This window comes from Anarhichas minor, unplaced genomic scaffold (assembly GCF_050575085.1).
Source record: "Anarhichas minor isolate MPS153535 unplaced genomic scaffold, ASM5057508v1 ptg000006l, whole genome shotgun sequence".
NCBI classification, from domain to species: domain Eukaryota; kingdom Metazoa; phylum Chordata; class Actinopteri; order Perciformes; family Anarhichadidae; genus Anarhichas; species Anarhichas minor.
The window spans coordinates 5,247,279-5,273,936 of record NW_027466452.1 but is presented as its reverse complement, the minus strand read 5'-3'; the positions used below and the strand labels follow the sequence as shown (position 1 = coordinate 5,273,936).

At 41.9% G+C, this 26,658-nt stretch overlaps 1 protein-coding gene across 1 annotated transcript in view; it reads right to left on the bottom strand.

The window, feature by feature from the left end:
* The window catches only part of LOC142935525 (cadherin-18-like), a 101,325-nt gene that overhangs the window by 11,433 nt on the left and 63,234 nt on the right, over nucleotides 1–26,658 (bottom strand). Inside the window, exons 4-9 of the mRNA XM_076079936.1 lie at nucleotides 23,379–23,546; nucleotides 18,575–18,762; nucleotides 14,564–14,817; nucleotides 13,083–13,219; nucleotides 6,121–6,245; nucleotides 7–121 (exon numbers count right to left, since the gene is read on the bottom strand). Of these exons, the coding sequence (XP_075936051.1) occupies nucleotides 7–121; nucleotides 6,121–6,245; nucleotides 13,083–13,219; nucleotides 14,564–14,817; nucleotides 18,575–18,762; nucleotides 23,379–23,546 (987 nt within the window). The remainder of the gene's footprint in view (nucleotides 1–6; nucleotides 122–6,120; nucleotides 6,246–13,082; nucleotides 13,220–14,563; nucleotides 14,818–18,574; nucleotides 18,763–23,378; nucleotides 23,547–26,658) is intronic.

The following is a 26,658-nucleotide window of genomic DNA, read 5'->3' as shown; positions in this document are numbered from 1 at the left end:
TCTTACCTCCGTTGTCCTTCACAGTAAAATTTGGAGTGGCTGGAAGCCCAGCAGGCACATAGTAGGAAAACCTTCCATTTGCAAAGTTGTCAAGATCTGCTGCTCGGATGGTCTGAATCACCTGATGGAGAAAAGCAGAGGAGATGTGAAGGAATGAAGAAAGAAGAAGAACAACAACAAAGGCTACCAAGAAATGCAGGTAAGAGATGAAGAAAGTGAACAGAAACAATTAGATACTGAGGGAAACAAAGCCGGCAAGATTATAAAGAAACAAAGGCTGAGTACTAAGTACTTGTTTGAATTCGTCAATGTCCTCAGCCTGTGTCAGTCAGTGACAAATTGTGACCTATTGCGATTCTTACAATCCATAACACAGAATCATAGGCGACAACCTTCATTAGCATTCAATGTGTTTAAGTCCCTGCTTTAATGTGGTTAGCTAAATAGCTGTTAATGTTGCTGCCAGCTGCAAGAAACATCATCAGTTAAAGTCAATCAATTTTCTTTTCTGCTTAATTATGAATCTCACTGCATTTCTTGGGCAGATCTGCCCTGTGAGCTGAGGCAGAGACCATTGGTTAAAGGTTAGGCATTGACCAGTAGTTAGCGTCAGGATAGCCCATTGGTCAGGATAGCCCATTGGTCAGGATATAGGTCCTGAATAAATCCGGTTACCGGTACCTCAGCGAGCACGGACGCCTGGCCAATCCCACCACTTGAATTCCACTAAATTCAGGTGGAATGGAGTTTTTTTCGCCTGGCCGTTGTTAAGGTGTGACCATGTCATTAGTCAGCTAATTAAAGTCGATAGACTGGCAACCTCTGTGTAGTGTTGAATGGCAAACACCATAGCAGGAGAAACATCAACATTTGGTGACACTTCTTACCAAAACAAATTCAATGTAAGATTTCTTTAATTTTGTGTCATTTATAAGACTCCAAAGCTACAGCTGCATACACATACGGCAGCTCCTATGTGCTATGTTTTTAATGTTGATGATTTGCTGCATATACATATTCTTTCGGAGCTCCCTAAACAGCTGAGACTTATCAACCAAATCTCACTGTTAGAGAGCGTCTTCAAGGAAACAGCAGCTTGGATTTGTTAACATTAACACTCCACTGGTGTCTCCCACATTTACTGTATATATACAGTACGCCATGTGTCAGGAAACTCAACCCTGCCCACATATTAGATTGTTTTCCTCTCTTTATAACAGCCCTAATGCACAGGTCTTATGACTGCACAGAGAGCTGTGGGAGTCAGGACTGCTTGCTTACTTTACCTGGCATGGCTTTGATGCATACAGTATATTAATATAAAAGGAAAATGGAATAGTAGCACACAGACACAGACCAACCAAAATAGTAAAAACACCCCTACGTGCAAAGTGCCACCATCCATATTTTCATGTTTTATGCAATGTGTCAAGCTATTAACAATCATGGCAATATAGAAAATGAATTCACGGAGCACAGCAGGTGAACAATTTTTTGCATTGACAAATTTAGTTGTGAATTAACAATATTAAATGTGAAATGTATGTTTGTGTAATTCTGCTTTTTCAAGTACATAAGCGTGTCAGCGCTAAACAAAAGTCTGGCTCCACTCCTTTACACACCGGGGGTGACTGAGTCTGCTTCTAAATCTGCCTTCTACCTTGGCTGTCATGCTATGTCGGGGGTGGGAGGTGTTTTCCATGATGGCCAGCAGTTTTACCAGCATCCTGCCCTCTGCCAGCTCCCCCAGGGTGTCCAGCTTGGAGCCAAGGAGAGACCCAGACTTCTGTTTGACTTTATTCAGTCTGCCTCAGCACACCACAGAAGACGGTACTCGCAGCGGCCCTTCTTGTAGATGGCCTCGGTGTTGGTGGATCATTCTAGTTTGTCTAGAGTTGGACGCCCAGGTACTTGAATGATGTGACAATCTCCACGTTACGCCCTCTGATGCGGACTGCAGATGGTGGGGCCTTCCTCTTCCCAGAATCCACCACAATCTCCTTTCGTTTTGGCCACAGTCAACTCCAAGTGGTTCTGTTGCTTTGTTAGTTCTGTGTCTTTTTCGTTGGTTTACACTACGATTGAGTTTGAGCTGGGATTTTGTCAGTGTTCCATTGACAAGTTGGAGGGGAGTACTATGGAAATCTTGAACTCATTGCAGAAAAGTTTGACATTTCTATCAGTAGGCTAGGCAAGGAACGGGGCTCAAAGATCAGCTGTGGTCTGCCTTAGTAGAGCATGGATTGTTGTCAGCTGGTGTGGGCGTGGCTACATCTCCTTAATCTGAAGAGGCAGGTTTTGCCGAACAGTTGAAAAAGGTTTAGCTGTAGATCTAAAAGAGGGTTAAAGCTTTGGGAGATTTTAATTCCTTGGTGCTTATGGAAGAGTTTAAAAACTGTACCTGAGAGAGCTGCAAGCTGTTAAGATGTCTGACGCTGCAGTTCTTGCAGATGAATATGTACTCACTCATAAGCCTGTGCTTGGTGAAGAAGAATCTCTCTAAAAAAAACAATACAACAGCACATCACTCGAAAATTGATTTTCTGTACTTAGACGTGAAATATGTCTCAGTACAGACGATAAAGACGCTGGAACTTTCAAATCACTGTGACTTTAAGTGTCCATGATGACTCCACGTCATAGTCTATTCAGACATACAATTCATTTGAGTAACCTTCAGCAATATCCACCATTAAATCCATTCTACTCTCCGAAAATTTGATACAAACACAATTACCCTCTATGAAATTCAAGTCTGCTGGCACAGTGGAACACTGCCATGCAAGACCACTGCAGTAAGAAGTGTCTTGCACGACAATGAGAACTGATACCATATGGTGGACAGCTAGGAGAGACATGTCCATATCTTCTTCTCTGAATAACACAGATGAACAAAGACCCATTAACATCTGCTTTCACAGTCACAGCTCAATGACAAGTAATAAAGACGTCACCATGAATATGAATGTGTTTCCATAAATCTATACCTGACAAATATCTATATGTAATCTTTGACAGTCAGAATACAGTGTACATGTTTCTAGCATGCAAAAAGCAAGTGCTGCTGTGTATTCTGAGCCCTCTGGGTCCTATCTGCCACTCATCTCCATGCATTCATCACAGCCAACGAGGAGTGAGTATCACACCTATTGTGTTCCCCCGAAATCTTACCAGCCAGTATCATGGTTTTGAAATCAATATTGTAAATGTGGTTCACAACTGAGTTCCCAAATGTAGCAGAATAAATTGTCGTGCCGGATGGACGTGCCATGCATGAACATTTCTTGGTAACAATTTATTGCAATGCCAGGAAGGAAAAAAAGAATCCTCCTTCGACATTAACTGTGCTAGCATGTGTTGTCTGTTGCCTGAAGCCAATCTAAATGATTACCCAGTAATTTGTGGACACTCACACACTTAAATTTGCATAAAAACCAGAGAAAGTGGTCGGCAGATAATAAGGGAGAGTAATACCTATAATATGACAGAGGGAGTGTGTGTGATGTGTGATCTCTGTGAGTGAATGGGGATGTGGGGACAGTCATTGGCTGTGATGCAGATCTGTGTGCTGGCCCTGCTGTCTAGCACAGAGGCTTGCAGTGAATTTAATATGATTGTCTCTGTTGCTATCTGGACCCGGCAGCGGAAACATCAGCACGCTCCGCACTCTGAATAATTTATGGGTTCAAGAAGCTGCAAAGTCGACAGCTCAGCTGATAAATCCTCCACTGATGGTGTCAGACACACAACAAAAAAGGCTACAGATCAACATGAATGGATGTGCATGCCAGCCTTTGCATGTGAGAGAGAGAGAGAGAGAGAGAGAGAGAGAGAGAGAGAAAGAGAGAGAATGACTGTGCATTCATCCATGTGTTCAGTGGTGTATATAGTTGTGTTTGTGTTTGAGAGCTGAACAGGAGTTTATTTTCACATTTTAAGAATAATTGGCATCTGCTTTGGCCATTAAGTTTGGATTTTTCCACGATATGCAACAACTGTGTCAGACCTTAAATTTGGGAGCATGTCTCTGAAGCTGACTTTAAATATAATCTTAAAAGATGCATTCAGTCATGCAGCTTGTAATTTTGTATAATTAGAGGGTAAGTTTGCCGTTATTCCATATTCTATTTATTGTCAACAAATGCCAACAAATGAGCCAATCTCTGACCTCCCTTCTCTGACCCTCCCTCTTGCCCCATTCCCACTTCCTTAAACCCTTCACTCGTCCACCTGTCCCAGTGTGGTAGAAATTCATTCGACATGAATGACTGTGTGATTAGTACCTGGGTAGGTAACCTCAGATTCTTACACACGTGGAGACCTTTCAGATGACAGGCAGATCATATTCTGGCAACCCCAACGCTGGTGCTGATGAGAGCAGCCCTCAAGAATACAGATGCCATGTTTTCAGTTGATTTGAACATGTTCAGGTGCAGTGTAGCCATAAAGCAGGTGGCTGCAGTGCCCAAGAAGCTTCACGTCCATGTCCCAACATGTCACCATAGTAGAGGACCGTGGGCTGACAGAATTGCAGCTTGGCAAGAGATGCTCTGTGATCTCTTTCAGCCCAACATTCCAAGAGGAGAATGGAGTCTGTGCCTCCTCAGAAGCAACGTGTCAAGACGCTCTTTCTTTACCTCTGCCATATATAGTACAACTCATACTGACTATCTGGATGCAATGGAATTAGCTTCAGTCAAGATTGAGTTGAGAAAAATGAGCAATCCCATTTCAAGCTTAAGATCCTGAATAAAGCACCATTCTCTGCATCTGTTGGCTGTAGGGATAGAGAGAATAGGTGTATCATAGAGAGAATAGGTGTATCATAGAGAGAATAGGTGTATCATAGAGAGAATAGGTGTATCATAGAGAGAATAGGTGTATCATAGAGAGAATAGGTGTATCATAGAGAGAATAGGTGTATCATAGAGAGAATAGGTGTATCAAAGAGAGAATAGGTGTATCATAGAGAGAATAGGTGTATCATAGAGAGAATAGGTGTATCATAGAGAGAATAGGTGTATCATAGAGAGAATAGGTGTATCATAGAGAGAATAGGTGTATCAAAAGTAGGCACTAATACACCTTGTTCGTGAAGACAATGGTACAAATATGAAAATGGCTCTACAACTGCAAGTCCCTGTAGTTTTTAAGAAACATTCTGGCTGTTGATTTATCAGATCAGAGATTCTATCCTTTCAGCAATGGAAGAAGTATTCACATCCGTAATTAATGCGTCTGTTGCATTTTAACTCTTTTATAAACTGTTAGCTAATTTAATCCAGAGCAATACATCGTATTCCTGCTGTCCTGGGAGAACCACGTATCTGTGACAATCTCTGGTTTTAGTTTCTGTCAGTTCTTTGCCTCATGTGTCCCATGTACACCATTAACTAGTGTTAGCACATCTATGCTACGCTAGTTACTGAAGGTATACTGAATGTATTTTAATGACTTTAACAGTGAATAAACACCTACTGGGCTTTACAGGAACAGTGATGTGATGGTTCATCTTTACACTGTGATCTGTGTAGCTTAAGCTTCTATCTTTATCTTTTTAACCTGCTTTCATCCTGGATATTTCCTTAAAAATAATATTTTAGGCCCTTCTGTCTGTTTTTCTCTGAAATTTAATTAAATTAAAAAAATGTGATAGTTATTCAGATAGTGCAGTTAGTGACAGTGTGGCTCCATGGTAGCTCTGACCGATTGACAGCGTAGCAGTGGGAAGCGGGGCTTCGCCAAGGCTCAATTGGTACAAAAGATTGAGCAGTTTCACTCAGCTTCGGACATTTTGAATAATATGTTTAACATATAATAAATATATTAACTAATAACTACACAAATAACTAATTAACCAATGAAAATGAAGAAACGCAATGTTGAGTAAATGAATCTGTTTGCTCAGCGGGATCGCTCAGCCCCACTCCGCTGGAGTAATGGTGGCATTTGCCAGATCTTGTTGAGTTTATTGTTTCTTTCAAAGTTTGTTGGTTGCCGGCCTCCCGCCTGATTCAGCATTGTTCCAGATGGGCCCAAAATTCAGCTGGGCCTGCCTGCAAACCCCAAACCCACAGACTTGTACTTTAGTTCTCCTAGGCTAGAGCATAAGCAACCAACCTGTCCATTTTTGGTGCTCTCACACACTATAACAGCACTGTTGCTCCCAGAGATGGCTGGAATGTTGTCATTGACGTCCAGGACCTGGATGGTGACTGGAACGTGACTCACCATACGAGGGTTATCTGAAAATGTACACAAGAAACAGGTTTAAATTGCTACAGTATCTTGGTATTTCCAAAGAAAAGACAGATTATTTGTTTTTCCAACTGACAGAGTAGCACCATTGGTTTTATATTTGGCCTGTCCATAAGAAATATACTGTGCTGAACAAGTAGAGTTCAAACCGGTTCGTTATTTTTTTATTTACTGGTTTGTTCTTCAGCAAGTTGCAGAACACAGTCTGTGAACTTCACACGGTGTTTAGCTGGGGACCAAAGGGAGTGCAGTGTCAGATTTAGTGCAATTTTGACACGCGGCACGTTCAATATTAATAAACTTAGAATAAACCAGCACACAGCGCTCTGTGTAACAGCGGGGGCAGAGCTTCAGGGCTCTGAATTCCAGCACGTCTCTCATCGACTGCAGTTCACTGCTGCTGGATGTTGGATTTAGCCTGCTAACGCTACAAGCATGCTGGGTAGCAACCAAACTTTTCTCCTCTTCCCTGTAGTCAACGAGAACGAGCAGGTAGCCTTCAGGAACATCATCACTCTGCTGTTGCACCTCACACTTAGTACGTTCGCCATACTAATTTATAACACTAATAACGTTGCTGCCGGAAAAATAACTCCTCCCGGGTTCGCCGCCTGTTCCTATGAGTCGCTCAGCTGTCTTTGGAATATTAAGTAGGATTTTACCTGCAGACAGTTCACACCATGGTTTCACTAAAGCAGTGGTTCTCAAACTGTGGGGCGCGCCCCTCTAGTGGGGCGCAGTGGTATTACAGGTGGGGCGCAGGGGGAAATGCAGAATCTTTTACATTTTTTAAATTTAATTTAAGTAATTAATAAATACATGGCGAAATGCCTGTACTTTCGTGTAAATGTTTACGTTACGCCGTTAACAGGTTACGCTTGCGCATGCGCGACGGCCATGATCCTTGGCGACTCACATGTGTGACTTAGTGTTCCAAATGAAGAGACATTTGGAAGGCGGGAACAGAAAAGCAACCGCAAGCGATGCATCCGAGACGAACAGCAAGCAGCCAAGAAGAAAATATGATGACGCCTATCTTGCTCTGGGTTTCACAGTGAACGCGGTAGGAGATGAGAGACCAGTCTGTGCTTTATGTCTGAAAACTCTAGCTGCGGATAGTATGAAACTTGTTTTGTTTAGTTTTTCACAGGTTGCACTTTATTGTTATCTTGAAAAGATGTTTAGTGCAAAACAGGTTAATTGCAGCCAATTGCAATAAGCTATTTTTTGCCAAATTGTAGTTCTTTTTTGCACAGATATAACTTCATTTGCATTGTTCTAACAAAGTGATTGCACATTTTATTTGTTTTTGTCTGATGGAGCAATCTGGTTTACTTAAAAGTGATTGCAATTTTCTTTATTCTATTATTTGAAAAAGCACAGACGGAGGAGTCACAAAATGTTATTTCAATAAAAATTAAACATAGACCATTTTGTTACAATTTTGTTGGGGCGGTGGGGCATGAACATTTTTCTTCTTCCAAAGTGGGGCGCGACAGAAAAAGTGTGAGAACCACTGCACTAAAGGATGCAAAGCGACGGGCGGACCGGTTTAAAATCCCCCCAACAGCTCTCACATCTCCCATAACGATGCAGCAAGGTTCTGGCAGGCGCTTTTTAAAACACATATCGGGAATCTAAACAAGTACTTTCTCACATAAAAATGTATTAAAACTAAATAATGCTTTTATTAACATTACTCACAACCTTTCTGTGAAGTAATACTGTTAACTATTAGTAACCTGAATGATAATGTTGCTCTGTGTCTTTTACTAAATTTACTAAAAAAAATAGATAACAAACACCATTTAAATGCAACCAAGATATGCATACAGATATATCTTGGTTTCAGGTTGTTTGTCATGTCCACCTTTACTTTCGGAGCAGAAAATCCCACGCCAAATATAATTGTATTGCTGTGTGATTTATAGTAAAAGGTCAATAAATGAAAAAGTATAAATCAGCTTGATGGCACAGTGCAGTTGACCACAACACTGCCACGACAAGAACTTTATTATCAAATGATGTGGATATTTCATACTCTTTAGTTTAGCCTAATAGAATTCTGCATGTACACATTTTATTTCATCATAACCTCTGGAGGGTGTAGGTATTAATGTTCAATTTTTGAAAAAAATGATGCACTGTTTGGCAAGTCTGATGCCAGAAGCCAAATAAAAGAGCTGCTGTAGACGAATGTATTCTCAGTGGATTAGGATTAGATTTTGTTCCTTGATCACGATGGCCAGATGTAGCTGTATAGGGACACTGGGGCAAAGACAAAATGCTGATGGCTCCAAAAATAAATAAATAAATAAATGCACTTGAGGATAAAGATATGAAAATATTTCCGGTATAGATTTTCCGGTGGCGCTGCTTTACTTGCGATGCGGGTTTGCGATCTACTATATTTGTTTGTTTGTGTCTGATAGCCTATTGTCTGACTACGTCCTCGTACTTTTACTTATGTGTAAGCGTGCTAAATTCACATGGCAACGATTACGCAATACGTCTGTCTGGCACTGATCATATGGGGACTTTGTACGCTGTGCCAAACATCACCTGCCGGCATGGAGGCTCAGCTGCCCATCACCTATACCAGAGACGCAGTCCTAGCGCTTCGCTCTGCCGGATTGATTTCCATGGACCTGGTGGGCGCGGAGTACGACCGCGTGGAGTACGACCGCGTGGAGTACGACCGCGTGGAGTACGACGGTGAAATAGGCAATGGTACTGTGTAATGCGAGATCACTGCGAGGCAAAATAGAGAAACTTCAAAACAAACTAAAGAACTAAAGGAATGCATTAATAGGAAAAAGGTAGCTAACTGGAACTGAATTTGGCATTTTAAATAAAACCTGAACAAAAAAAGAAAGAAGTACTGAAAGAAGTTCCATTGAAAAATAAAATTGAGGCATTAAATAACCAGCGCCTCTGATAAAGAATGAATGTAACACACTTTGATATGTTTTGCGTTCTGATGTGTTTTTTCTTCACGTCAGTCTTTTTTAATTGTTGTTTTTAAGTTAATTCATATTTTTTATTATTTAAATAACTGTTACTTTGTGAAAGGGAAGACATTTATTGTACAGACCCTTTAGAAGAGAGCGCTGTTGCTTTAAGAAAGCAAAGTCGCGCTGTATGCAGGCTGAAGGCAAACATGTGCTTGTGCTTAACTGTGGGATTTGTTAATACAATTTGCAAAACGAAGATGGACGTGTTTTTGGACAGTTCATTTTCAGGTTGCAACATTGAGGGAGCATTTCTCTGCTGTTATGAACAGGCTACGTTCGACCCTTCACACAATAAGAACTAAAGCGTAGAGTTCTTGGATGAACTTGGTTAGACGTCCAATCTGCAGTCCTGGCGTCTTTTTTCATACTCTATCCTGTCCTTATCTCTCTCATCTTTTCCCTCCCCGTCATCTCTCCTCGTCTAAATCTCTCTCGCTGTGCTGTGCTCCTCTCAGCTCATCCCATCAGAGAAGGCTTATAGAGTGTATCAGGAGAGGCATTTCTGATCAGACCTAAGGGTAATGGGCAGGGCTGAAAGTCAGATACCCTATCAGAAAAAGTGACTCTTCTCTCTGCTTCTTTCACTTTTTATCTAGTCTCACCTGCAGACAGAATGAAGTTGACCTTTGCTCTTAAACCTCTGTGCTATAAACCTCTGTAAAGCACATCCAGAACTCTGTGCTGACATTAATAATGAGAGAGAGAGAGACAAGGAGACCTGCAGGTGCGCACACACACACACACACACACACACACACACACACACACACACACACACACACACGTCTCTTTTCAATGTTACAGTGAGGCCTCTAGTTCCACAGTGGTAAACTTCAGTGTGTGTTCTGCTGTTTTTGCCGGCATACACCACCACACTGGGTCCATCTATTCTCCTGGTGTGTTATGAACGCATGTGATTAAGTAATTAACAGTGGAAAGCGCCATGAAATGCAAAAATACACCGATTTTAACAATGAAAAGTGTTGGTGGCAGATCAAAAACTAATTTTGCTGTATCGTCAGCCTCTAGCTTGAGAATATACTTGTTTCAAACACAACCCCACAACTCCAGTTCCACAGTGGGACATATTATGACACATTGCTTTTTATTTCAGTGAGCCACGTCAGAATTAGCAAACACGTTTCCTGAAGTGTTCATTTATTAAAATGGCACCAAAGAATAAAAAGAAGAACTGCTTTCGGAGATTCATTAAGGAAAGTATCATTTTTTTAAAGCGTCAGCAGCACAATTAAGCTTAATTATGATCATTTTGGAAGATGTAGTTATTGGTGCTGTTGAAGTATATCGTGTTATTTATCCTACCCTCATGAATAGAAACGAAAAAATTACCTCATTTTATTTTCTATATTTTTTATTTACCGTGTGATCCTCTTAAGTCTAATTTTAAAAGTGTGTTCATTTTTATTATTAGTATTATTACTGCCACTACTACTAATAAACACCTTCATTTAAATATAGCAACCTCAAAACAGGGTAACAAAGCACTGTACAACTCAATTACAACATCAAATAATAAAACATATGAGTATCATGAGGTAAAGTAAAAGAATAAAAGGCTCATTTTAAAGACACTAATGAAAAGCAAGGGCTTACTTAATTAATATCTTATAATATATTGTTTTGATTTTTGTTCAACTTACTTGTTTATTTACTTTTGTTGATTATGAAAATGCCCTGAAAACAATAAATAAGATGCAGTCATGTTACAGTTATAAGCTCTAAAGAAGGCACATTGTTGCCTTAACATCAGCTTGGTTTTTATTCTATCAAGTCTGATCTGGATGTGTCCTTTAGTTCATCAGGACGTATCCGGAGGTTTAGTCACCTCTCAAATGTTGAAGCTTAAACTGCACAACAGGCACTGTGCTATGTGTAAACTACACACGTGGGTCATAACTGATATTAGAGGAATTGTATTGGACATAAAATAAAAACATTAGGAAAGATTGTATGTTGAGAAAATCAATGCAATTTTTACTGTTTAAAATGACCTTGACTATGACCATGTAACGTTATTTTGCTGTACAGTTTTTTTTTTCTTTTTGACAAATTAAGGGAAAATCATGTCAAATATGCATTGTAACACATAGAAAATGTCCCAATATTTAAACAATCAGGTGTCTAAGATGGAAGCTTTGCTAGCTTGTAAAATGTATATTAATAAGCTACATCTGATATAATCTCAAAGTGAGAATTTAGCCTTAGTTCTGCCCTTGATTTAACGAGGCCAGGGTGTGCTCTGAATCAACCCTACTGTCCTCAACACTATACACATGATTACTGTTTATCTATCCTGAAGATGACACGATGTACTGACACATTCTTCGTCTGATATTTGAATAAAAATTGCACCTAAGCTATGAGTAAGTATCTTCGTCTCTTTGCCTCCCGGTGAGCCAGCCCCTCACCACAACAAATGTTTCGCTCGTCTGTCTCTGACAACAACATGTCGAGAATATTGGCTGAAAATAAGGGATGACGGCTTTTAATTTCCCTCTAACTAACTCCTATACTCTCATTAAGACACACTTTAGTACTGGCAATCATTTCACACTGGCTCACATGAGGTGGGACATGCTGGGTGTAACTATACGGAGGTACGTCCCTCCTGCAACTTCGATTAATCCCCAGAGACTTCAGCAGCAGGGTGATTGTTGCCTGGCCTTTTATGAATGCCATCGCTCAGTCCATTACTCACACTGCGGTGCAGTAAAGGGTAGGAGAAAGGGTAATTGGGAAGATAAGCATCGGCTGGAGAGAAATGAGAGGAGACGTTGAAGAAGAACTGATGGACAGACGCATTCGGCACAATCTCATCTATGCAGAGGTCCTGTCAGATCACTAAATGTCAAAGGATATCCCACAGAAATTCACAGAATTAAGTAGCTTATAAAAATGTCTTTAAAATTGTATGTCATTTGTTTCTGAGGTCAAGCAATGGCTGAGTAAACGTCTATCTTTTTGTTATTCTAAGATGTTGCATACTGTACATATTAGGGGTTAAACAATACTTTTTTTTTCAGGGCGGATAACGATTATTGGTAATCAAGTAGGCCGAGGATTCTCAGGTTTATCAGTGAAGCTACACTGCCACAACTGAAATCTATACTAAGAGAGGCAAACAGAATGACAACTGACTCATATACACTGATCCAACCTGTGTTGAATGTGCATCAGCTAATCTGCGTTATATACTGTACATCTGATGTATGGAATGTCTGTGTCCTCACTGCGCTTCATCTTTTAAACGATGACGATCTGGTCTTGGGTCACATCTGTCGCCCATGTCCAGGCCCCGTGTCACTCCCTCCTTCCCCTCCTTCGTCTCCTACTCATAGAACTGGAGTTGACAAACTTCATAACTACCATTTTTCTCTTGTCATTTTTTTGTTTTGTTGCCGTAACCAGGGGAAACACAAGGTGTTTTCTTGACTTCAGCGTACAGAATTGGGATGGTTATTGCAATTTCAGCCATATCTGCTGCCTTCGACACCTCTTTGCCCCTCGGTGGTACAGTAGCCTGTGCTTGTCCTAATGAGCATTTACTTATGAAGTGTAACCGATCAGACATTGAGACATTGAGCGAGGCTACAGAGTGGTGACTACAGACAGAGGCAGGCTGCTGCATCAGAGCCAAAGTAGCAATTTTTGTATTAATTTATTTTATCAGCAATCGGATACAATGGATGGATGGATGGATGGGTGGATGGATGCATGGGTAGCTAGAGGATGGGATGTTGAAGTTAGACAGAGAGGGACAGGGTTTGAGCTGGTCTGCTGCGAACTTACCAACCTCTGCAGCCATCACAGTGATGTTATGCCACGCAGTCTCCTCCCGGTCCAGAACCTGAGTCGTCCTGATGATGCCACTGTTCACCCCGATGCTAAAATTCAAAGGCCTTTCCTCTTTGTTTTCTATGAAGTACCTGTGACAGAGAAGGAGGTGAATTTAAAAAAAGAAACAAAGCCATTGAAACATATTTCAATATGCTACTATTTAGAGGGTAATGTAATAGAGGCTGCTTGTGCATTTATTTAGATCACAGAAGTCCTACAAAAAGTAATCATGACTGATATATTGATTGAGTGTTATGAAGCCATATATTTTTTTTATGGAATGTGAATGTAAAAACTATAAATCAACCAAATAACAGTATTTGGCATGTATTTATAATACTGTTTCAGAAGGAAAGTAAATACTATTTAAGGGGTTGTAACATAATAAATGAAAGATCATGCCTGTATATCTCCTTAGATTGTTTAAGCTCTGAATGACCTGATAGTTGCATTATTATTAACATGTATTACTGTATGTAGCTACATATTATAGTACTTTTGACGACACAGCCTAACTGTAAAAATGAAAGAGGTGGGATGATGCAGCAGAGCAGACTTTTAGCAGCTAGCGTCTTGGTATGCCACCCACCACTTACTCAAATCGGCCATGCCCTTATGCCTAACTTTAAGCCTTAATACACTTTAAACTGGTGAGTTATCTAAAATGTCAACCCCCGTACAGTTGTCTTTTATAGCTATAGAGAAGTAAACCGTCGTACCAGGCTATAAACGTTTAAGTTGGGCATTGTAACAGGGGGGTCTATGGGGATTGCTTTTGGAGCCAGCCTCAAGTGGCCATTTCAAGTACTGCAGCTTTTGGAAATTCCGTGTTTGCTTCTGCCGCTCGACTAAGACATGAGCCAAGTAATCTTTTTCCATGTTGTTACTGCCTTATGGATTCAGAAGATGGCCATAATGTGTCGATATAATCATACCATAATCTGTTGATGGTGGGTAGGTTGTGACTCCATTAAAATATCACCACCAAACGGGTAATAATTACCTCCTGTGATAACATTGTGATTGATTGTGTATCATGAGGTGATACTGGGCTGGTCAGTCCACAACCTGCTATCCTACAACAGTGCTAACCGCAGCCCTGAGGAGAGTCTCTCTGCTGCCAACAAGTGAGAGCAGTGCTCTTCTTCCTAAAGCTATGCTCACCCCTGAGAGAAAGCAGCGTTCTGCCCCTGCTGCAGCCCATGTGCCACACATAAGCAGAAATGTAGTATTTTTAGAAAAGTGAGGCTTTTGCAAAGTGGTAGAGTTCGTCAGTGGGCCTGCTGCACATGCTGGAGCCACTCACTGAGACACAGCTCTGACAACTGCAAAGCCTCTTTTCTCATAGGGACACCTGAACCCCAAACACCAGACATATGCATGCACAACAAAAACACCCAAACACACATCACATCGGGGACTATTTCCTTTACCGGATGGCGCTGTTGGTGCTATCAGGGTCCACAGCAGTTATAGTGCCAACCTGGGTACCGGCAGGTGAGTTTTCATACATGTCCAAAATGTAGTAGTCCATGGAGAAGACGGGAGGCTCATCTACATCGCCCACAATGACTCGCAGCGATGTGGAATCCTTGAATGGCCCCAGGTGGGAGAAGTGGGAGTCTGGATGAGTGTTGGAGCCTTCAATGTTGAGAGTGTGAACTTTTCTCTTCTCATAGTTCAGAGGCTGGGGAGGAGACAAAGCACAATCATCCTGCTGAGGACACATTTCAAAAATCACTTTAATTATGACAATGAATAAATAGACGAATGATACCAGAACTATGTTTTGTGTCCATCAAGGCTTTAGTTCATCAGGACGTATCCTGATGAACTAAAGCCTTATAATGGTTATAATGACACATCAGGCATCAGTATGCGATCTGTTTAATGATCTCTACTTTTACTTTGGAGCGAATGAGAAGGATACAATAATTACACCTATTACATTCATATGGGGCCTGCCAGGAATGATGGAATAGAAGAGACATTGAAATCTGTGTGAAAGATTCATGTTACTTTATCCTATTTTTAGTAACTCTTTAACCAGCAGCTACATATTGAGTCAAACACCTAACACACACAGTACATAGAGCTAATAGGACCACGAGCTAAAGACAATGTGCAAATATACTGAATAATAACCGGGTCAGTTGTGCATCCGGATCCTGCATTTTTAAACAGTGTTTTGAAATGTAAATTAGAGCAGAGCTCTGTAAATAATAGGCAAGGTTGAGCTTATTCCCCAAATCATATCTAATTGAATAAATGTAATGATTAAAGGGTTTCTGTTCACATTAGGGGAGGCTGCTCCTCTATTGTTGACAGGCAAGAGAAATATCAAAAAGTAAAACAAAGAGTAACTGGTTCAAATAAACCAATACCAAATCTCACGATCATTTATCACGACTTCTTTAAAATTGAAATTCTGATTAAATGCCTGCAGGACAGGCAAGAAAGTGGTGGTGGGGGTCCCTTAAGGGCGGGACTTCTTACATCATTTAGTGTATTCCAGTGTTTCGTGCTAATCTGTGATTGGCCAAAACACGTAAATTGATGCTCTCTACAGTACCACGTATGTACGAGAGTGTGGCGAAATGGTAGTACAGCTATAGATAAATAAAAAAATGCAACTTTTTAAAAGCAAAAAATGACATTCTATACAGGTATTTTCAACAGATGGGCCAATGGTGGCACTATGGGCCAATGGTGAGAATGGATTTGAAGTGGAAGGCGCGACAGCAGCTGGATGCGAAATGGGGACAGATTGAGGCCTCCGCTCTGCTGCGCATCCTCGGGCCACACTGCCTCAGCTGTACAGCGGACCCATGGCGGGACTAAGATGGCCCCACGTGCTGCTGCACTCCAACTGCGACTGGATCCTGGTATGAACGACTGACTGCTGCACGGCATGAAGGAAGGTACAGTAACGTAATGGTGCTGTGTCACCGCTCATTGGTCTGACGGCTTTAGTGACTCATAGGTTCATTCCCATCCAGCCTGCAGTGATTGTTTTTAAGAACTCTTAAGCCCTTTTACTGCATTATAAGAAAGTAGAGCTAACCCCAACCCAGCTGACTCCCCAGTAGGAAGAATGTGTTTCTCAATACATCCCGATAATAATGATAATATAGCCACATGTCTAACTAACATTCATACACCGCGGGCACAGCCTACGGGAGCTGGGGTTAGGTCTCTTGCCCAAGGACACGTCGACATGGACTAGAGGAGCCGGGGATTGAACCGGCGATTTTGTGATTGAGGGACGACCCTGTTTTACCACTGAGCCACAGTCGTGTGATGAATATTCTGGAACAGTTTTGTTCTCACACCAAGACATTTAGGCAAGAGCTTTGCAGGTTTGTCATTGATCATATCAAGACTTTACATTGTTATGGGAAAATGTTTGGTTTCTTCAAATACCCAAGAAAAGAAGACACAATAAATTTGTTAATGATGCCTAATAAGGTATCAAGACACTTAATATCTGTATGTTTTAGACCAGAGGTCTTCAACAGGAGGTCCGCGACCCCTAGGGGGTCCGCAAAATTTTTTGGTTGATTAGACAATTTTTTTATATATATATATGTATTTTTTTTTCCCAAACATGAATCTGTCCATTATTTTAATAGTTCAGTATTGTATGCAAGATAACGAGTATGTTTATGCATGGCAGTGGCACTAATAGGCCATCACTAATTTTTCGTTTCCACATTTATGTTTAAAATGAAAACATCAATTTGAATAGCTTGTATGCATGATTATCATGCAATTTACAGACAATGTTGATATTGGCATTGGTATCAGCTGACAAGGTATGTTTATAAATGGCAGTGGCACGGCCTCCCTACTCACTGTACCTTGCACATGTTTAAAATAAAAACATGAATATATGAACCTGTGTATTATTTGAATAGCTTAGTATTGAATGCACAATAAAGAGGTATGTTTATACATGGCACTAGGCCCAGTTTAATATAAAACACAATTTTATACAATATATATAGTCGGGGGTCCCTGCTCCATCTCTCTATCAGTTTGGGGGTCCTTGGCCTGCAAAACGTTGAAGACCCCTGTTTTAGACTATTCTTGTCTGGTTTGATATGGCTTTTTGTCGTTGTTCTACTTGTATACTGAAGCTGTGTACAGACAGCCAAAATAACAGCCCATGGGTTGCTTTTCCTCTTGTCCTCCCAACATTTTGGAGCCACCAGCTGACACTGGTTCAACAGTTTATTAATCTGTGTGCATGGTTTATCAATCTGTACACAGAGATTGACGTGCACACATTTCTATGCTAATATTATTTTCTTCCACATGACCCCTAGCTGGCTTTGTACATTTATAGATGCAAGTGGTCCAGAAAATTGTTTGTATTGGGAACTTAGGGTACTGATCAGCTGGTATCCATGTTGTATTCACTGTTTCCCTATTCAGCAGCTGTGAGGTGGAGGTCATCCACTAATGGTTGGCCTCCTGCCCACATGTCAAAGAATCCTTAGGCAAGACCATTGAACCCAAATTGCTCCTGATGGTCTGGGCCAGCACCTCGATAATTCTTCACAAAAACGTTCGACACCCCCAGAATGCAATGTGTTGCAATGTGCTGACGAAAGCAAACTTCAAACTGTTGGAAAAATAAGAACAACCATGGACTCCCCTTGAGCGAGGAGCCTTCATCTGCTCTCAAGTTTCTTAGCGGCTGAAGAAGAGCTACAAAGAAAATCAAACTTTTAGCTTGTGGCTCTGAGAAACCAGTATTGCTCATTCTTGCTAAGCACATGGCTTCCCTATTGTCCCAGTTCAAAGGCTGCAGGGGCATCAGACACACTCGACCGCCTCAAAGAATTCCAGCCACCGGCCATGCATGCTGGATTTGATCCAATTCCATTTCCTGTGTAGTTTATTCCAGTATCTTTGAAAAAAAGTAAACTGTTCAAACTGAAGGCACAATGTCATTTTGTGGCACCTTGCACCTGATAAAACTGGTGCCTCTAATTTATCTTTCATTTCTCCAGCTGATTCTGCACTAGCTGCAGTGTCCACCAACAACCCTTAGGGGACACATGTGAGCAGTCCGGACTGCAACAGTACAGTGAACACAGCCACTCATGCTGAGCCCTGCATTTCTGCTCCTCATACGGTACAGCAGCAATTTGAATGTAACACAGTGGAACTTAACATGGAGACAGACCCGTCCCCTTAAAGTTACGTTCCTAAACAACTATTTTAACTAATGGGGGGGGGGTTAGTTAGTTTCGATCCCAGATGATTGATGTTCCGATCTGACATCCCTGTGGAAGAAAAGGCTGATACATCAGTGTCAAACGGGGCTGCCATGACAGTTATTTTCACTACAGTGTCCCCTCACAGCCACACTTGAAGCCCATCATGTGCTTCCATAAGCATCAGTGTGGGCCTGTGTTGTGATCTCTGATTCATACCTGCTTGAGTGAGATGATTCCCTGCCTGCGGTCAGCATCAGTGGTGATGGTGAAGATGGCAGCTGCGTCGGCATTAGTGATGCTGTAGCTCATCTCAGCGTTCTGCCCTTCATCTTCATCGTTGGCTCTGATCTGACCCACTGCCTTCCCTACAGGAGCCAGCTCTGGTACATACAGCTGGTAGCTCTCTGCAACAGCAACACAACATTTCATTTCATTAAATCTTTTAAACATATTTAGTGCTCTTCTGGTGCTCACTGGAGAGGAGTCTGATGTTACACTGCCACCTCACTTCTAGGTCACATGTAGTAGAGGTTTGTGCTGCTCTCTTCCCAAACTGAGAGTGAGCAGCTCTGAAGAACTCAACGCTCAACACCCTCAGCTTCCACTTTTCCCCTGGATGCCGAAAGCAGAAATCACACTGCTGATTCTGTCCTCAGAGCTGTCACAGGCTGGCTGCTTGGCACTGTGTGAGAAAAAATCTGTGCAGGAAGTGTGTTCACTGACGATAGCTTAACAGGGATTCTTATAAAAGGCAGAGTAGAAGCAAATAGAGTGAATTAGAGGATAACAAACAGCAGCGAGGTGAATAAAACATGAACTAATGGAATTAGTGAAGTGTAAATCACACTGAATATAACAAGTCAACAGTTTGCATCAACAGCATTAAAACAGGGGGAAATAATAATGGTCTCCCTGCAGTTGTAAATAAAGGCCTCTAATAGAAATGTATGGCAGCTATATTTCAAGCTCGAGGGCACCGACTCACGCAAATGCAGTTTAAAGTGCTCTATACATGTGTAACAAAGCATATAAGGTAACGAATAGAGGAAAATCTCACCATGCAGGGAATACATTGTGTGAAAATCACTGTCCTTAGAATAAGATCTGTAGCGAACAAATAAGAAACATCATACATAGATATTGGTTCATATTTCAGAGCGATCTAGCTCTCCAACCACCGATCACAGAACCATTCAGACGTACTCTAACCCTGAGAGACAAGGAGCTACCTTCCCCCTCCCACACCCACGGCCGGTGATGAAAATCAATCCCCTTCAGGATGGAGCACATCTCGCACATATCAAAAGAGACACCACACATGTTGTTTGGAACACACTGGAGTGTTCCTGTGGTGCTTTCTATGTAGCATGAACATGCCATAGCATATTCTACATTACATTATAACGGGACACACTGAAAGTCACAGTGTCAGACTTTGGTGAAAAGGACAGAGTGTCACGGGAGTTCACGGATAGGACCCAAACGCAAGACCACAGGAGACAGGAGTTGATATAAACAGGTTTTATTGTGAAGGTGTGTGAAGGTGTGGAGCCCGTGGTCTGACACCGGAGGGCAGGCGGATTGACGGTGTGAGTCCCGTGGCTCGACACCGGAGGGCTGGTAGCTCGACGGTGTGATGTCCCGTGGCTCGACACCGGAGGGCTGGTAGCTCGACGGTGTGATGTCCCGTGGCTCGACACCGGAGGGGAGGCAGATCGACGGTGTGATGTCCCGTGGCTCGACACCGGAGAGTATGCAGATCAACCAGTACACGAGGCAGAAGACAATGGAGAGCTGGCAGCTTGACGGCGTGTGTAGTCCGCTAACACAACGGAGGGCAGAGCGGCGGTGAGTAGTCCGTTAACACAGAGGGCACGGGGGATTCCCGGACCGACGGACACCGGAGGCAGGCGCTCGAGGGAGTAGATGCAACGGGGTAGAAGCGGGTGAAAGACGGTACGACCTGCCCACCCCAGACTGCAGGACCAGAGTTTATATATTGCCAGGGGTATCGTTATTGGGACCTGAGTCTGGTGTGTCAGGCTGCAGGAGGTGATCAGCTGGAGTGGCTGCAGCTGTGTGGCCATGGGAGGTGTAGGGTCTGACAGGGATCCTGACACAGAGGAAGTTATAGATTGAGGAATTCCTAAGGAAAGGACTAGGTCCACCTTAACTTAGTCACCCCATCTCATATGTAATCTTTGTTTAAATCATTTAGGTCTCTTGATGTGTCCTATGAGGTAGAGTGGGACTTAATTTAATCGTAAGATCGGCGGTTCAATCCTCCACCAGCATGTCGAAGTGTCCTTCGCAAGATTCTGATCCTCAAACTGCTGGTGAAGGCATCAGTGTGTGAGTGTGTGGGAAAGATTAGATTACATTCTGATGAGCAGGTGACACCTTACATGTCAGCCTCTGCCATCAGTGTGTGAATGAGTGAACGTTGACATGTGGTGTTAAAGCACTTTGAGAGGTCAGAAAAATAGAAAGGCGTATAAATATCATCTACCATTTACCCTCGTCTCCTCTCTCTCCTCACTTTATTCCTCCCCTCTCTTTCTTTCTCCACTCTATTGATGATGTCACTTCCTTGTTTTTGACCACCCTCCCACGCTGCCAGTTAGTGCAACACAACATAGGTACGCAAGCTGCTGACAGAGCCAGCCCTGATAGAGCCCTGATAGAGATCCATATTGGTTGTAACACGTTGGTCTTTGTAAATACACATTGCCATGTAAAACAATATAATCATTAGGCACAAACCCTACACTGCAGGGCCTACAGCGTGCCTGTGAAGGAGACATTTTACATTATTTTGCAATTGAGTCTTTATTGCCCTGTGATCACTTTTTAATTGTTTGGAATCTGGTGGAGATGAATGCATGAACCAGGTTCTCCCACACAGCTTGATATTTAAATCCTCTAACTTTTGTCATGAGATAAATAGCAGAGTCCCCCAAATATTTGTACTGAACAGTTATAAAATGACGCTGCAAGCTAAAAGAAGGCCAGAAAGATAGAGGAAAGATTTTCTTCCCTCAATTCAAAACACACTGGATGGTCACTGAACTCCTATGATTTTGTGTGTTTTGTCTGTGAACTATTCTCTGACCATGACCATTGTTCATTTACTGTTGATGTCACGATCAGGCTTTGCCCTGTGTGTTCTGTGTCTGTTTCTTTCTGTAGCTCCTCACTGACCTAATCAGTTCATTCAGTGCACCTGCCAGTCACACTCACCTCATCAGCTCTTTACTCTCACCTGTTCACTCTGCCTAGTCACTATTTAAACCCCTGTCTTTCACTCACTCACTGCCAGATCATTGTGTTTGTTTTCCGTCCAACCCGCCCGTTTTGCTCGTCCTGTTCCCGGTTTTCCAGTCTGCCTGTTCTGCCTTTTCCTGCCGGATTTTCCCCCTCGTCTTTTGTCTTGTCCCTGGATTCCCTGTTTTGTTTTTGGTTCATTAAAAGCCTTTTTTTCACTACACCTGACTGTCTGCGTTTGAGTCCTCATCATGCCCCGTGACAGTTGATGTAACATGTGAATTGTCTGTCCTGTATGTCTGGTTTTCTATTTGGATTTAGTAAAGACAATTATGTGCTGATGATGTTCTTTGACATGAAACACAAAGATTATTTGTAGGACTGGCTTCTCTTGTTCTTGAATCAGAGACCAAAATAAACGTTTACTTGTTCATGCTGCCTGAATCTATAACTGTAACCCACTACATGTGTGTGTAATTATAGTCTAATAAAAGCTGTCACATCGGAGGTGTTACACTTTCAGCCATTTTTTAAAAACTTTACACTTTTAAATCAACAGCATTCAATAAGCAGCAGCTAAACCTTTTGCCTTTTCAATAGCTGTTTCATACAACAACAGCAGGCTTCAACACAGCAGAAGATGAAACAGAACAACCATGGATCAGAGGAAATAAAGAACCCAGAGGAGAAAAAGAGACAGAAATGAGGATCAGAAGCCATAGTTATTGGAAATAACGAGCTAAAGGAAGATAAGGTACAACGAGATGGACAAGAAATGTAATGCTAACAAGGCCAGCGGTTCAGATCATTGAAACTCATAGCCACGGGCAAATGCTGTGTTTCAATAATCTTGCGCTTGTCACATATATTAGTCACTTCGACTTATATTCACAACAAATGACTTGAAGTCAGATCGCTTGACAGGAGCTTCAGTCATGTGATAAAGGTTTAGTCTCTATACTTCTATAACTCAATAAGTAGACTTTCTCTCAGTCTTAGATTATGGCAAATGTATCTGCATCATGTAGAAATCTATAAGCATTTATCTAAATCTCTAAAGGGACAAAAACCTGAGAAGGGCTGAAGCATAAAGAAGAGATTCCACTCTGAGCCGAAATTCACCCATTGCATCTTTTGAAAAAACAAAAAACAAGGCAAGGGGCTGAGAGATGAAACCACGCCCACTTCTGTATGACACAACCGTGTCGCAGCAACGACAAATATGACTGATGACGCTACAATAGCGGGAAATAACGATATGGCGTGGGCCAATGATTTTGAGGAATAGACTGTTTATCTGACAACAAACGGGATAACAAAGACATCCCCCCCCCCCGACTAGTTTGCCGAGAGAAGAGCGGGCCTGCTCCTTTTCTGTAACCAGTGTAATGTAATAAAAACATGGCAACCTAATGCTACAGTGGTTTCAGAAAACATAAAAATGATCAACACTGTGGGGAGAGGAGAGGAGGGGGGGTCTGATTAGAGGGCGTTTACATTCTTTCATTTCACAACGTAGGTTTAGTCCCAAACGCTAAACTCTATTTTAGAATTGATCTTGACGATTGGCACTGATTTCAAACAGTAGACAGCGTTTGAATCCATTTTCTACCAGGAAATGCTGATTTGTAAAGTCAATATCAACTCCAGCAGTGGTGTTTCATTACAGTAGTCACATCATTAAGTTTATAGCTTAAAAGAACCCTTTACTTTTTCACCTGCTGCTGTTAGAAACAAACCGAGAGCGGTCACTTACTCTGAGGAAACTTTGGAGGGTTGTCATTGACGTCAGTGAGGGTGATGTTGACAGTAGTCGATCCAGACAGTCCTCCGACTGAGCCCGCCATGTCTTTGGCCTGGATCACCACAGCATAGTGGTCCCTGGTCTCACGGTCCATGTTGGACGTCGCAGTACGGATGATACCTGAGGTAGAGAGAGACAAAAGGAGCTATATGTGAAAAACACTGTTTACTTACAGTGACTGCACAAAGCATTAGTTTACTCAGTCAGCATCTACAGTATGTCATTTGGTAGGGGTTGTGTGCAGTGAAATCACACATACTAATACACCAACCTGCCCTCATGCACACTGATATGAAATAATTATCAATCAGGTACATGTTTGCCTGTCTCCTGCTTAAACCAGATGTCTACACTCTCACAAACAGAAAATCAAAGGGATTTGATTTGATTTAAATTCGATTCAATTTATTTTGTGTAGTCCAAAATCACCTCAGAGGGCATTACAATCTGTACACATACGACATCGCCCTAAAGGAAAAAGAAAGGAAAGTCTTAAATGTGGCGAGTGTGTCTGCCCCCCGGACTGAGACTGGAAGCTGGTTCCTCAGAAGAGGAGCTTGATCGCTGAGGGCTCTGTCTGGCTCCCATCCCACTTTTTGAGATGTGTCTGATAGTCATGTATTTCTGAAAGTGTTTCTTCATACATTATTCATAGTTGTGCGAGCTGTCTGGTTCTTGAACCATGTTCTCCCCTATCTGCAAGACATCATCATCTCTCAATTATATACCTAAAACTTAGGTATAAGTATATAAATATATATAGTTATTTGACACAACATGCATTCCTGTTTGCATGTTCCTTCCTCCCTCTTGCTTCACTAAATTATTTACTCTGTACAACCAAAACAATAACAACAAACAAGAGGCATTTGTTCCATAGATCGTCACTCTATTACAGTACATGCACATGTCCGATAATAAACTAATAAATAAAAACATGAAATAATAAAAAAAAGTATCACTGACACAACTTAAAAAAGTGAATACATTTTCAAAACTGTACAGTGCCTTGGAAACATATTCCACCTCTTGATGTTTCAGGGAAGAGTGGCTAGAAAAATCCACTCTTATCCACAAAATAAGAAAACACGTTTAGTTTTTTGGACAGACTCAACACGCATGTCATCTCTTCTGACTGTCCACTGGACTGGACTGTGAGGCAGCCAGTAACAGAGCATGTACAAATGTGAGTAACTACACTATAATACTGCTTATGTGGTCAAATCATATTCGATATATGATATGATTTATGACTTGGCTTATGAACGTGTCTTTATTTTGCGATTGTATTTACGGTTCAACAGGCCTGTTAGCAGCTTAGCCTGTTAGCAGCTTAGCCTCCAGATGGTAATTTAGTATCGAGGTTATGAGCTAATGTGACCGGAGTTACAACTATAACTTAAATAGAGCCCAGCTCTAAGATCATAGTTTTTGGACTCTATATAGTTCCAGTTCTACATTATGGTTATTGATCCTTATTGAGATTGGTCTGTTGCTTGATTTTTGGGCAGACCTTCATTTTGGATGCTTGTTATTTCTGCTCTGTGTGGGTTACTCCAGACAGTTTATACCTCTTGTGTTGCTGTAGCCCTATTCAGCATCATTTTCCTCGAGACCTGCCTTGTGTTAGTCTCATTTGCTCTGGCCTTGTGTTGCTGCCTACCACCTCGTTGTCTCCATTGTTGGCCTATCCTTTTGTTTCCCTCCTATTCCAGTGCTGCCTACTCCAGTCTTGTGCTCTGTGTATGTATAACTGTCTGTTTCCCATTTCTCCCTGTCAGTTCGTGCTCTATGCTTCCAGGTGTTTGCAGCTGTTGTTTTGCTCTTCGTGTTTGGAGCCAGCCAGTTCTGTTTTGCCTTTGTTTGCCCTGAAACATTTATTTGTCGGTTCCTGTAGCTTTCCTGTTGCTTCTGCATTTGTGTCCACCTGCCTGCACCACCGTCACATTTAAGAGTTGACGTGCAATCAGTAAGCGTGAGTAATAACGCCGTAAGCCGGCCTTGTTCGTTCAAGGGACGAAGACGGAGCACCTCGATGAATGGAGGGCTGAACAAGAAGACACATTTAGCAGCAAGAGCAATGATGCCATGAAAGGCTTTGAGTGAGAAAATGATGGTCAAGCATTATGGTGATTGCGATGATCCCTTAACAACAAAACTATGGTCATCAGCAATATGTCCCTACAGTTATACGTCTCTGTAGAGCGGTAGCGTTTCCCTGTGAGCCCTGCACACGGAAATGACACAATTCAAAATTCCTCTCCCCTGTCAATAGTTTATGCCAATTTGACCAATGTTATGCTTGTATGGATTAAATTAGATTAGAAAACTTTATTAATCCCCATTGGGGAAACTCATTTGCCACCAAAAACTCATACAGACAACAATAGACACAGTCCACAGTGCACAACGGACAAAAAACACATTACAAAGAATAAATAACACCAGAAAATGCCATATGAAACATGATTGACATCAGAAAGATGTTAAATCTAAACACCACATCTAAAGGCATCCTGAGTCTCTCACTGAATGAGCTTCTGAGTCCATTAAAAACATGTGTAATGGATGGCCCTCATAGGAAACAATCGTTTTTTAAACTTGGCCCTTGTTCTCTTTTCTACAGCGACCTCTAGTGAGTCCGGGGTAAGGCCAATCACTGAGCCAGCCTTCCTGATCATCTTATTGATCCTGTTTTTGTCATCTGTAGTGATGCCGCCGCCCCCCCCCCCCTCAGCAGAGCACGACCTAGAAGAGGACACTAGCTAAGATCCGCTGGTAAAAAAACATGAAGAAGCTTTCTGCTGATGTCAAAGGATCTAAGCTTCCTCAAGAACAAAAGTCTTGACTGAGCCTTTTTAAATACAGCATCAGTGTTCTTTTTCCAGTTTAATTTACTGTCCAGATAGACCCCAAGATATTTATACGACTGGACAATTTCTATCTGCTGACCTGCAATTGTCACTGGGGAGACCTCCTCCTTCTTCCTTCTAAAATCAATAACCAACTCTTTGGTCTTTCCAACATTTAGTTTAAAAAAAATGTCATCACACCAGCTGACAAAAGATTCAACCTCCCGTTTAGGTCATTGGCTCCGGTAAGTAGACCAACCAGGGCAGTGTCATCTGAGAACTTTTGGATGTTACAGGACACATGGCTCTACCTATAGTCAGCTGTATGAAGTGAGAATAAAACTGTTCCCTGTGGTGCTCCAGTTTTAGTTAAGATAGTG